Source organism: Herpailurus yagouaroundi, unplaced genomic scaffold (genome assembly GCF_014898765.1).
Source record: "Herpailurus yagouaroundi ecotype Mexico unplaced genomic scaffold, PumYag 308, whole genome shotgun sequence".
NCBI lineage: Eukaryota > Metazoa > Chordata > Mammalia > Carnivora > Felidae > Herpailurus > Herpailurus yagouaroundi.
Window position 1 is genome coordinate 2,794,553 of NW_024412525.1, and position 13,867 is coordinate 2,808,419.

General features: G+C 43.1%; 1 protein-coding gene across 1 annotated transcript in view; it reads left to right on the forward strand.

Moving 5' to 3' along the window:
* Positions 1-13,867, forward strand: part of IPO9 (importin 9) — a 58,332-nt gene that overhangs the window by 40,309 nt on the left and 4,156 nt on the right. Inside the window, exons 15-23 of the mRNA XM_040462259.1 lie at positions 6,290-6,516; positions 8,787-8,935; positions 9,456-9,584; positions 10,296-10,571; positions 11,067-11,233; positions 11,850-11,983; positions 12,650-12,772; positions 13,210-13,314; positions 13,529-13,605. Of these exons, the coding sequence (XP_040318193.1) occupies positions 6,290-6,516; positions 8,787-8,935; positions 9,456-9,584; positions 10,296-10,571; positions 11,067-11,233; positions 11,850-11,983; positions 12,650-12,772; positions 13,210-13,314; positions 13,529-13,605 (1,387 nt within the window). The remainder of the gene's footprint in view (positions 1-6,289; positions 6,517-8,786; positions 8,936-9,455; positions 9,585-10,295; positions 10,572-11,066; positions 11,234-11,849; positions 11,984-12,649; positions 12,773-13,209; positions 13,315-13,528; positions 13,606-13,867) is intronic.

Sequence of the window (13,867 nt, forward strand, 5' to 3'; positions counted from 1 at the left end):
CTCTGTGCTGACTGCTCAGAGCCTGGAGCCTGTTTCAGATTCTGTGTCTCCCTCTCTCTCTGACCCTCCCCCGTTCATGCTCTGTCTCTCCCTATCTCAAAAATAAATAAACGGGGGCGCCTGGGTGGCGCAGTCGGTTGAGCGTCTGACTTCAGCCAGGTCACGATCTCGTGGTCCGTGAGTTCGAGCCCCGCGTCGGGCTCTGGGCTGATGGCTCAGAGCCTGGAGCCTGTTTCCGATTCTGTGTCTCGCTCTCTCTCTGCCCCTCCCCCGTTCATGCTCTGTCTCTCTCTGTCCCAAAAAATAAATAAACGTTGGAAAAAAAAAAAAATAACAAAAAAAAAAAAAGAAAACTATAGACATTGAAGAAGGAAATTGAAGAAAGCACAAATAAATGGAAAGGTAATTCCATGCTAATGCATTGGAAGAATTATTGTTAAAATGTTCACACTCCTCGGGTGTCTGAGGGGCTCAGTTAGTTAAGCATCTGACTCTTGACTTCAACACAGGTCATGATCTCATGGTTCATGAGATCAAGCCCTGCATCGAGTTCCGCAATGAGCGCGAAGCCCACTTAAGATTCTTCCTCGCCTTCTGCCCCCCACCCTGCACACACACACTCTCTCAAAAAATAAAGTTCGCACTCCCAAAAACAATCTACAGATTCAGTGCAATCAAAATCCCAGGGACATTTTTCACAGAGATAAAACAAATAATCCTAAACTTTGTATGGAATCACAAAAGACCCTGAATGGTCAAAGCAATATTGAGGACGAACAACAAAACTAGAGGCATCACACTCCCTGATTTCAAACTAAATTACAAAATTGTAGTAGTCAAAACAGTATGGTATTGCCATAAAACAGATACATAGATCAGTGGAACAGAATGGAGAGTGGAGAAATAAACCCACACATATATAGTCAATTAATTTACAACAAAGGAGCCAAAAATACACAATAGGGAAAAATATAGTCTCTTCAATAAATGGTGTTGGGGAAACTGGACAGCCACATGCAAAAGAAAGAAACTGGACCCTTATACAGTACAACAAAGTAAATTCAGGTTAAAAATTTGAATGTAAGACCTAAAGCCATGAAACTCCTAAAAGAAAACATGGAAGTTAAGATCCTTGGATTGGTTTTGTCAGTGGTTTTTTGAATCTGACACCAAGAACAAAGGCAACAAAAGCAAAAGTAAATAAGTGGGACTACATCAAACTAAAAAAGCTTTTGCACAGCAAAGGAAACCATCAACAAAGTGAAAAGGCACCCTATAAAATGGGAGAAAATGTTTGTAAATCATATATATCTGATAGAGATTAATATTAAAAATATGTAAGGAACTCAATAGCAAATAAAACAATCCAGTTAAAAAATGGTGGAGAAACTGAATACACACTTTTCCAAAGAAGACATAAATGGCCGATAGGTAAATGAAAAGGTGCTCAACATCACTAATTATCAGGGAAACGCAAATCAAAACCACAATGAGATAACACTTCACACGTGTTAGAATGGCTGTCATCCAAAAGGGACAGGATAACTGGTGTTGATGAGGATGTGAATAGGGAACCCTTGTGTACTGTTGGTGGGAATGTATATTGATTGGTAAAGCAGTATATGAAAAACGTGGCGGTTCCTCAAAAAATTTAAATAGAGGGGCGCCTGGGTGGCGCAGTCGGTTAAGCGTCCGACTTCAGCCAGGTCACGATCTCGCGGTCCGTGAGTTCGAGCCCCGCGTCAGGCTCTGGGCTGATGGCTCAGAGCCTGGAGCCTGTTTCCGATTCTGTGTCTTCCTCTCTCTCTACCCCTCCCCCGTTCATGCTCTGTCTCTCTCTGTCCCAAAAATAAATAAACGTTGAAAAAAAAAATTAAAAAAAAAAAATTTAAATAGAATTCCCATATCATCTGACAGTCCCACTTTGGGGTGTATATCCGAAGAAAATGAAAGCAGGAGGGGCGCCTGGGTGTCTCAGTCGGTTAAGCGTATGACTTCAGCTCAGGTCATGATCTCACAGTTCAGGAGTTTGAGCCCCATGTCAGGCTATGTGCTGACAACTCAGAACCTGGAGTCTGCTTTGGATATTGTGTCTCCCTCTCTCTCTGCCCCTCCCCCACTCGTTCTCTCTCTCTCTCTCTCTCTCTCTCTCAAAAATAAACATTTTTAAAAAAACTTTTTCTTAAATGAAAGCATCTGGAAGAGCTGGCACTTCCCTTGTTCACTGCTCATTATTTATACCAGCCAACATTATGGGAACAGCCTAAGTCTGTGTCAGCGGATGAAGGGATAAAGATGTGGTATACATATGCAACGGAATATTACTCAGCTCTGAGAAAGAAAGAAATTCTGCCATTTGCAACAACAATAATGGACCTTGAAGGCATCATGCGAAGTGAAATAGAGAAAGACAAATACTGCATGGTATCACTTACATGCGGAACCTAAAAGTTAGAAAATAGTAGAAAGTGGTTGCTGGGAGGTGGGGGAAATAGGAAGAGGTTGATAAAAGGGTACACTCTATAAGGTGAACAAGATCCGAGGATCTAAAATAAAATGTGATTATAGTCGATAACACTGTGTTGTATAATTGAAATTTGCCAAGAGAATAAAAACTAAATTATCTCACCAAAAAAAAAAAGATATATGAGGTGTTGGATGTGTTAACAAACTAGATGAGGGGAAACCTTTCCCAGTGTATGTATATATTAGATCACCACAGTGTACCCTTTAAATAACTTATAATGTTACATGGCAATTGTACCTCAATAAAACTGAAAAAAATTAAGTTAAAACATTTATTTGTTTATATTACTTTTATAGTCAGAAAATTATGTGAAGAGGGGCGCCTGGGTGGCTCAGTCAGTTGAGCCTCCGACTTCTGCTCAGGTCGTGATCTCACGGTCTGTGAGTTTGAGCCCCACGTCGGGCTTTGTGCTGACAGCTCAGAACCTGGAGCCTGCTTCAGATTCTTTGTCTCCCTCTCTCTCTGACCCTCCCCTGCTCACGCTCTCTCTGTCTCTCAATAATAAATAAAGTTTAAAAAAAATTTTTTTTTTTTTTTAAAGAAAATTATGTGAAGAAAACTTTCAAAAAAATAATGTTCAAGTCTCTGACTACATGGGCAGCAATTTGCTTGAAAGGTAAAGCAGAGCTCTCTGGAAAGGTGACAAAAGTTTTGAACACCAGAAAAATGGACACTCATACATGTTTATAAAATTTTATATGATCTATCAAAGGCTGGATCTCTTGACGCCATCTCTGGATCACAGGTTAAAAATTGTCTTATTGGGGCGCCTGGGTGGCGCAGTCGGTTAAGCGTCCGACTTCAGCCAGGTCACGATCTCGAGGTCCGTGAGTTCGAGCCCCGCATCGGGCTCTGGGCTGATGGCTCAGAGCCTGGAGCCTGTTTCCGATTCTGTGTCTCCCTCTCTCTCTGCTCCTCCCCCGTTCATGCTCGGTCTCTCTCTGTCCCAAAAATAAATAAACGTTGAAAAAAAAAAATTTTTTTTTTTAAATAAAAAAAAAAATTGTCTTATGAAGGGATCTTGGCTATTCTTACCTTCACAGCCAAGATTCTCCAGTTGGTCATTTCCCTATTCAGCTTCCCAACCAGTTACAATCTGGCTTATGTCCTTATGACATCACTGAAACTGTTCTTTCTAATTCACTAGCAACTTTTTAATGGTCATCGTTCCACCTTTGCTTTTCTTCTTTTGCCCTGGTTTTAATTTATCCTTCCGTGTCATAACCTATGTAATCATTGCAAACTGCCTGAAATCATTTCTGAAACAAGGTATCGATCAATAAATACTTCTACTTGTGTCACATTTCCCATATCATAGCTAATGCCAGCCTTTCTCCAGAGCTCTAAAGTAACATATCCTCTACTTAATTAATACCATGGTAGATATCTTATATAAGTATCTTAAAATTAACACATCTGCTCCTGAGGTTACTGCTGACTGCCTCCAAGCCTGCCCTACATGTATTCTCTGTTTTAGTAAAAGAAATTGGTACTTTTTATTTTTTTAAGAATCAATACCTTTAAATCTTAAGGAGATCTTGTATTTCCTGTTTTAGTAAAAGTGGAGATCCCAGATCTCTGCCTTTTAGATCTTGGTTCCTTAGCTTTTCGTCTCTTCTCCTACTGCTACTACCCTAGCTTGTATTCTCAACTTCTTGTGCCTGAAGTGCTGCAGCAGGTTCCTAACTGATGTCTCTGCCTCCAGCCCCCACTGCTATAGTTTGTATTATTTTAGCTGTCTAACTGCTCTTTATAAAGCAAAAGCCTGATATTTTTGCTCCTACAATAAAATTCTCATGGCTTCAGTTGTGCTCTTCAAATTGAGATACAGGTACCCCAGAAGAAAGTCATAATATGCCATGTGATACATGAAGCCACAGGATAAATCTATAGCATCTTCCTGGGGTGTCAGTTTCTCTTGAAGACTTTGAGGGAGGGCAAAGAAGGTATTAGGAATAATCTGTAAAAGACTTGGAGATACACTAGCTTCCAAAATAAAGTCTAACTTCCCTTAGCATAAAGTCTAACTTCCCTGCTTCCCATATGATCTGAGTAAATGGTACAATCTTTTTGATCTACCAGAGTGTATAGGTTCAAGTTCTTTAGAAGGGGACAGTAACTATGAATTATTAGAGTGAAGAAGCAGAGGGGAGGGAGGAGGTAGAGTACAACTGAGTACTGGTGGAGAGATGAATGCAAAACCTAGTCTAAGGAGTTGAGAGCTGACCAAGGCCAGATGACAGATCAGCTCTTAAGAAAAGAAAAAGTTAGATCAGAGCAAGGTGGAATTGAAAATCAAGATGTTATGGACTAAAAACACAAAAAGTCTATGGAGAAATCTGCGATCAAAGCCCACACTTGTACTGTTCATTATGGACCTTCGAACCCGTCATCTGACACAAGTAATATGGTTGTAAAACCACTTAAACAAATGGGGAAAAAACATTTATTGAGTACCTGCGGAAGGCCTTGTTTCTGTACTGGTTTCTTGTAACATAGAGAAAGTGTCTGTTGGGTCGCCTGGGTGGCGCAGTCGGTTAAGCGTCCGACTTCAGCCAGGTCACGATCTCGCGATCCGTGAGTTCGAGCCCCGCGTCGGGCTCTGGGCTGATGGCTCAGAGCCTGGAGCCTGTTTCCGATTCTGTGTCTCCCTCTCTCTCTGCCCCTCCCCCGTTCATGCTCTGTCTCTCTTTGTCCCAAAAATAAATAAACGTTGAGAAAGTGTCTGTTGACTTTTATTGCCATTTTGAAGATAAACAAAAGACTCGGACAATATGTCCTTAATTCTATTACATTGGACATGGTAAGCAGCATCCAGTAAATATTAATTGAATAGAGGTGAATAAAACTATGTATAAAAAACTTTAAACCCTACAAATAGTACACAAATTTTAGTACACAATTTTCCTATCATGCACAGATAGTATTCAAATTTATTGCATAGAAGATCTATACAAATTGATCTCAAAGCTACTCCAAAAAATACAAAATTGTTACAACATGAAAGTTAGTGTACTAAGTAACAAATGTGTTGGAAAAGATGTTAAAAAAACACTATTTGAAAAATGACAGGAATAGGGACACCTGGATAGCTCAGTCAGTTGAGCGCCTGACTTCAGCTCAGGTCATGATCTCATGGTTTGTGACTTTGAGCCCCACATCAGGCTATCTGCTGTCAGCACAGAGCCTGCTTCAGATCCTGTCCCCCTCTCTCTCTGCCCCTCCTCCACTCATTCTCTCTCTCTTTTCCTCTTTCTCAAAAATAAATAAAACTTATATATATATGTAAGTTTTATTTATATGTATATATGTATGTGTGTGCATATATATATATATATATATATATATATATAAGAATGTGTGTGTATATATATATGTGTGTGTAAGAAAAATACCAGGACTATATATCAGAATCTGAAGGATGTGATTAAAGCAGTAATCTAAGGAATTACAAGGCATTAACATCTTAATAATTTGGATATAATAACATACATGACAGTGAGAGAGGGATGAAAGTTTAAAAGAAATAGCAAAAACCAAAGCAGAAATAAATTAGCATAGAGATGGTGGTGCTGATATTTACAAACTATGCCACAGAAAGATGTAAAAACTAACTCTACAAGTAGCTTCATAAAGCTACACGTAAAAATGCTGTAACATGTGATAACAGTTGGAAAAACCAGGAATTGAGGGATCCACTTGTGAGTAATTCTTGCTTTTCTCTCTCTCTCTCTGTCTCTCTCTCTCTTTCTCCCTCTCTAGTTATTGTGATCAACTGAAAGTCTCGGAGAGTACCCACGTGCTTCAACCCTTCCTCCCCAGTATCCTGGATGGCTTAATTCACCTAGCAGCCCAGTTCAGCTCAGAGGTCCTCAACCTGGTGATGGAGACCCTATGCATCGTTTGTACAGTAGACCCAGAATTCACAGCAAGCATGGAAAGCAAAATCTGTCCGTTCACCATCGCCATTTTCCTAAAGTACAGTAACGGTATGCCACCAAGACCATGTGTTATAAGGGACACCAAGAAAAGGTGGTGGTGGCTGGTGAATTTAAGTGCAAATTTTCCCTGGGTCTGATGGTCTTAGGCATCTAAATAAAGACTGGCTTTCACTTAGCAAAGAGGAGAGCTGTGCTGTAGCTACAGGAGCACTAAAAAGTAGAATGCTGGGGTGCCTGGGTGGCTCAGTCGGTTAAGCATCCAACTCTCGATTTCGGCTACAGTCATAATCTCGCAGTTGGTGGGTTCGAGCCCCACATCAGGCTCTACGCTGACAACGTGGAGACTGCTTAGGATTTTCTCTCTTTCTCTCTGTCTCTCTCCCTCCTCTCTTCTTCCCCCTCTCCCGCACTCCCTCTCTCCTTTCCTCTCTCCCTCCCTCCCTCACTTAGTCTGTCTCACAAAAATAAATAAACATGTTTTTAAAAGGTAGGATACCTATTCTTGTAACTCTTAACTGCAGTAAGAACTGGGGATAAAAGATGATGAATAAAGGGTTAAATAGCAAGTGATAGAACTTAAGCAAGTAGGAAATTGAGCAACTAAATCAAAATCTTCCTAAGAGGTCTAGAACTATAATGTACAAAGTGAGATACTGAAGAAGTAGATACACAGGTTTATGAACAGCAATGTTCATCACAAGGCTTTTATAGTAGCAAAAATCTAGAAGTACTAAAAAAGATTAATTACCTTTATTATATCCATAAAGTAGAATACTGTACAGCCTCTAAAAATCATACTTCTCAGCCATGGGAAAGTGCTCACAGTATAATAAAAGAACAGATGGTTTTCCAAACTGCATAGACTATAATCCCAAGTTTGGGGTTTGTTTTAGACAAGGATTAATTTGTAGCTACGTATATAGAAAAAATACCAGAAAAAACTACATCAAAATGTTAACAGTAGTTCTCTCTAGGTGGGGGAAATTCCAAGTGTTTTCTTTCCTTGAATACTTTAGTGCATTTTAAGTTTTTCTGTAGTGAGTGTGTATTAACACACACTTTACCTGTATAATGTTTTATTGTCAAAAAAATATTGACTATATTTGTTTTTGTAGAAGTAGCACCAATAGTGAAACAGAGGATATAGGGATAGAGGTTATATAATATGATATTATACTAAATATTTTATTTGATTCTCTTTTTCGCCTAAAATGTGTCCTGGAGAGGTTTTCACGTTGCACTCTTAGATATATCTCATTCTTTTCAACCATCACATAATATTCCATAAATGGCTGTATCGTATTTATGTGCCCATTCTGTTAATAGACATCTAAGTTGTTCCCAACTTTTTCCTAAAACAATGCTGCAGTGATCTTTTAACACATATCTTAGTGCACTGCACACTTTTCTATTTTTTCATGCTAGATACAGGAGATTTTTCTTACATAGGTGAAATAGATCACGCTAAAGTTTTGTTTCTTCACAAGGCTCTGCTTTCTGAGGGTTTTACCTTTGGCCTTGGAAATGCTTTGGGAGTTCTTTTTTCTATCATGACTACACCCGTAAGAGATGCATATGGTTCCCCTTCAACATGTGAGAACCTGACAATCAGTGTTTTGGCAGTTTTTGAAACTTTCGTGTCTTCTTAACAAAGTAATCGGAGGGTTTCTCTTTTCCTTAAGCATTCGGTTTCATAATCCAGGCAAGAATAAAGACATTAAAGATTTGCCCCAGAATTGGAATTTAGGAACCCAAACAGATGAACATATGGGAAGAGGAAAAAAAGAGAGACAGAGAGTGAGGGAAGCAACCCATAACAGACTGATAATGATAGAGAACAAACTGAGGGTTGATAGAGGGAGGTGGGTGGGGGATGGGCTAGATGGGTGATGGATATTAAAGAGGGCACTTGTTGTGATGAGCACTGGGTGCTGAATGGAAGTGATGCATCACTAAATTCTACTCCTGAAACCAATATCACACTACAGGTTAACTAACTAGAATTTAAATAAAAATTTGGAACTTAAAAAAAAAAAAAAGAGTTGGCCCAGAAAAAAAGCCAAATTTTGTTTTAGGAGTAGCTGTTACTGACTAGTCCCTGACTTAATGAAATCATGCATATTCTAGCTCTTAGAGACTTAGCATCTCTCCTGTCCTTTCAGGTTATTCATATGGCCTCACTAGGTCCCGGATATGTAATATGTAAGCAAAGCAGAAGTTGTTAACTTAGGTTAGAGCCAAATAATAGGTATCATTAAGCCAGAAGCACATGCAGACCATTGGGTGGGGGGGATTCTGTGTTGCCTTATCCACTTCAGATCCTGTCGTCGCCTCGCTGGCTCAGGATATCTTCAAGGAGCTGTCTCAGATTGAAGCCTGTCAGGGCCCAATGCAGATGAGGCTGATTCCTACTCTAGTGAGCATAATGCAGGCCCCAGCAGACAAGATCCCTGCAGGGCTGTGTGCGGTAAGTGGTTCCAAGGCCAGTACCGGTGTGGGTGGAGGTAGAAGAGGAAGAATGTGCACATGCTGTACAAATACCACCTGTAGATCCCACCTCGCTGACGGGAAACCAATTGCATAAGAGATTCATAGGGTGATCTTCCTGGGCTACTTTGCCCACAGGGACAACGGGTGGTTCTTGAGGCTTTAAGAAAATGTCCCTTCTTGTTCTTTACTTGTCCTCAGTGAATTGAACGGAGTGCCATTATTACACAGCACCACTAAGTACGTCGCTGGGCTATCCATTCTGCTGCCGTATACTGCCCACCCCCATATCTAAGCAAGTTATGAGCTATCAGGAGGAAGCTGAGAGCACTATCTACTATCTAATTATTCCTTTCTTTCAGAAACTTTCATTAATGAAAATTAATGAGCTTTCTTTGGGTTGCTGTGTTGTATCCATGCAATAAAGATCTTAGTTGTAGGGCACTGCCCAGCCCCACCCTAGAGGCAGTTCTAATTCTTTTTTCTCTTCCATTCTTCAGACTGCCATTGATATCCTGACCACGGTAGTACGGAATACAAAGCCTCCCCTTTCCCAGCTACTCATCTGCCAAGCTTTCCCTGCTGTGGCACAGTGCACCCTTCACACAGATGACAACGCCACCATGCAGGTATCTGAGCCTTGGTGACTAGAAGAGGAAAGATAGCTCCCAGCCATGGGCTTATAGCAGGCTGAGAAAGCTGACACGGTCTCACGCTTTTGAGATCTAGGTCTCTTAAATCCATATTTAACAAGGGCACCCAGGAAGGGTCCAGACTGTGGAAGCCAAACACGCTCTGCTTTGGGATGTATTGTAATCTTAAAAGTATGGATGCCAGACATTCTACCCATCTATATCTGGGTATTGCTACGGTGGACAAGATTACAGACATATAGACCTGGAGCCATACAGAAGTCTTTTCAGAATTAAAGTGAGCAAAGTAATAGCCCTTTGAAAATATCTAGGTAAACAGTGGTTCATATAGGTCTGTCTTTATTCCCATAAATATCTGTAGTACCCCTAATCACTGCTGCATCTTAGACATGTTTTTCCAGTACCAGAGGTAGACCTTTGTGGTTAAAACTTGGTTTGTTTGGTCATTATCTCTTGTGATCAGAAGTGTGCTTTTTCGAGGGAGCTGATGAGGTGAAGCGAGGACCATATAGTGCATGTCTGTAACAGTAAAGTCCCGACTCCAGTGGTATGTGCCCACCACAAACCCTGTGGGCTCGTCACTCTTATGTGGCATAGGCCCCTAAGTAACATCTGCCCGTGCAGACTGTGGGCCTCCTGGCATCTGTTCCCAGTTGCTAATGTTGTTTGCCGTCTTTGTCTCCCCAGAATGGTGGAGAGTGCTTGCGGGCTTATGTGTCAGTGACACTGGAGCAGGTGGCCCAGTGGCATGACGAGCAGGGCCACAACGGGCTGTGGTACGTGATGCAAGTGGTGAGCCAGCTCCTGGACCCCCGCACCTCAGAGTTCACTGCCGCCTTTGTGGGTCGCCTCGTCTCCACCCTCATCTCCAAGGCAGGGCGGGAGCTGGGGGAGAATCTGGATCAGATTCTTCGTGCCATCCTCAGTAAGATGCAGCAGGCAGAGACGCTCAGTGTCATGCAGGTAAGACGATATGGGGAGCTGGGCTTTCCCCAACCCCAGGCAGTCAAGGTGGAAATCAGTATACAGGTCCTGAGGTTTTGTTTGAGAGAGAGAGAGAGAGAGAGAGAGAGAGAGAGAGAGAGAGAGAGAAAGACAGGGCATGAGGCGGGGAGGGGCAGAGAGAGAGGTAGACACAGAAGCTGAGGCTGGCTCCAGGTCCCCAGCTGTCAGCACAGAGCCTGATGCGGGGCTCGAAGTCACGAACCAGAAGATCATGACCTGAGCCAAAGTCGGATGCTTAATGACTGAGCCACCCAGGTGCCCCGGTCCCGAGTTATTTTACTCTGTCTTACTGTCTTTGTAGAACAGTTAAGTAAAATCTATTCTGGCCCAAGAAATCCCGACAAGGAAATCTCCATGTTCTCTATTTCTCAACTGGCCGGCCCACTCCTTCTCATCTCCTAAATCTCTGAAATTGTTTTCCTTGAAGCAGATGTCCTTCTTGTTACTTCCTAGTCTCTGATCATGGTGTTCGCTCATCTGGTGCACACTCAGCTGGAACCCCTCTTGGAGTTCCTGTGCAGCCTCCCAGGACCTACTGGCAAACCTGCCCTGGAGTTTGTGATGGCTGAGTGGACGAGTCGACAGCATCTGTTCTATGGACAGTATGAGGGCAAAGTCAGGTAGGGCCCCTCTTTCTTCTCTGGGCATTCTGCCTCTCCTTGTATTTCTTCTTTCCCTGACTTGTTCCAATGGTTTTTGTTCAATAGAGCAAGCTGCCCCGTGTATTCCTTTTTCCCTCTATTTCTTTATTGCTAATCCAGGTCTTTGAATAGCTGCCATCTTGAAACTCCCAAAACACAGTCAACACACATAGCACGTTTTTTTTTTCCTCCTCATTGCCGGCCAGAGATCCTCCTCTGCCACAGACTTCACCCAGCCAAATACTGCTAGTGGCTTATTCTCCTTTATAAACCTAAGCCTTCTAATCTTGGCTTGCTAACTTCCTATCCTAGACTCACCTCCCAGTGGTTCTCATCACCCCATTGCACCTTTCAGTGTGGCCAGCCCTTGTGATCTGTGCCCACCCCAGCTTTGTTCCAAGAAGTTCAGAAGCTCTCACGAGGCCATCCTCATGAGCACTAAATCCCCCTTTCAGCTGAGCTGTCTTATCTCTCCTGATTCGTCGTGAACAGAATGCTCACCATCAAAGAGAGAGTCTTACGGCATAATTGCTTATCTCCTTGGAGTAAACTCTAGATGGGTGGCTGATCGACCCTTTTTGGCTCTTCTTGCCAGCTCTGTGGCACTGTGTAAACTGCTCCAGCATGGCATCAATGCAGATGACAAGCGGCTACAGGATATCCGCGTGAAGGGAGAGGAGATCTACAGCATGGATGAGGGCATCCGCACCCGCTCTAAGTCAGCCAAAAGTGGGTGACGCTGCTGCCCTCCAGTACCCTCCCTGGGGGCTAAGGATGTGTGGGGTGGAAGGCATGGAGGTACTATCAACTAGATTTTTGAAACACAGTTGTTAGTGATGGGTTTGATAAAAAAGAAACAGAAAACTGCAGGTACACAAAGGATCGGAACATACGCTTCCTTCCTGTGGCTGAAAACTGCCAAAAGCCATCTCGGGTACCAAGGCTCCCCAGCTTCATTTGGGGGCTCTAATACCCATTTTCAGCATGTCTTTGTTATTGGGTTGCTTTCACTGATGTGTAGGCAGTGAATGCAAAGCTGCCCTCTTCAACTGTAGCTTTATAATCACCCGTGCTGTTTCTCAAACTGCGAGTCATGGGGACTAGAGTACTGTGCTCTGTACAGTCACTTAGTGTCCAAGCTTTATCACCAGCAAAAACGTATCTCCTTTAATTCTTGAACTCTCTTAGCTGTCCTAACTTCTCAACTCTTATGACACCAAGCAGAATGAAGTTATTTAACTTTAAATCATTCTGTGGTGGCTGGATATAGTCTGGGATGGTGGAAAGGCTGAGGGATGGTGAACTGTGTCTGGTGAGGAGCACTGCAGGACAGGAGGCACTGCCAGAAGTGAGCCCACTGACAGCCTGCCTAGAAGCCTTCCCTTTCCTTTCCAGACCCTGAGCGCTGGACAAACATTCCTTTACTGGTCAAGATCTTGAAGCTGATCATCAATGAGCTTTCCAACGTCATGGAGGCCAACGCCGCACGCCAGGCCACCCCTGCAGAGTGGGGTCAAGGTGCACCAGGCCCTTATTCCAAGCAAACTTTTAAGCCTGCCAGATCAAGTCATGATATTCAGATTATCAGTTTGGCTTATTGAGGCACTGAGGGGTTTTTTAATGTTTATTTAAGCATGCCTGCCACGTGGCTAGCATTGCTGTGCACGTGAAGAGCTGCTCTTCGGGTCTACCTTGTGAAGTCTCTTCAGAGGCTGGGGTGGGAGGCAGCCAGGAGGCAAGCCGCGTAGCCCTTCCTGTTTGGTTTTTCTCAAGAGCTTTTCATCCTTTTATGTACCCACCAGAACACCCTCGTTTCTTCCACTCAAGCTCATTGGGAGGGCTTGGCCACAGGCCACGTTGCAGAAACCCTCGGGACCCTCCTATTCTGGCCTGTTTACATTTGGGAAGGGAAAATCTGTGAGTATATGCTCCAGCTGCTTTTCATCTCCAAGTAGATGACTCCAACGATATGTGGGAGGACCAGGAGGAGGATGAAGAGGAGGAAGAGGATGGTTTAGCTGGCCAACTCTTATCTGACATTCTCGCTACAAGTAAATATGGTAAGCAGTCTGAGGAGAGGACAGCCATGCTAAATACCTTTTCTGTGCACCGGGACCAAGAATGGGGTACCAAAGAAAGGGGAGAGGTGGGCCCACAAGGGATGGTCCGTGGGCTTTTTTAGCCCTTCTACCTCAGCCGTGTGGTGATGCCTCCCCGCTTGGGGCCCAGTCGGCCTCTGCCCTGACCCCTCTCTGTGTTGGCTGTGTCTAACAGAGGAGGATTACTACGAGGATGATGAGGAAGATGACCCTGATGCCCTTAAGGATCCTCTCTATCAGATTGATCTGCAGGTGAGAATGTCCAGAGAAGATAGATGTCTTGCAAGTACACGGTCTCAAGCCAGAAACAGGAATATGGGCTCCAACCCATCATAGTTCCCAGCCTCAGGGCAGAAAGTTCCTGCCTTGCCGAGTAGTCAGAGGCTCCGTGTGGTCTGGGACTTTGCACCTTAGTATTTTATACCTACCAGTGTTGCAGTCCAGCTTCTTAAAACCCAGCTATGTTGTGAAGGTCCTCGGGTGGAAATATGAGATCTATTGGGAAAATTTTGTT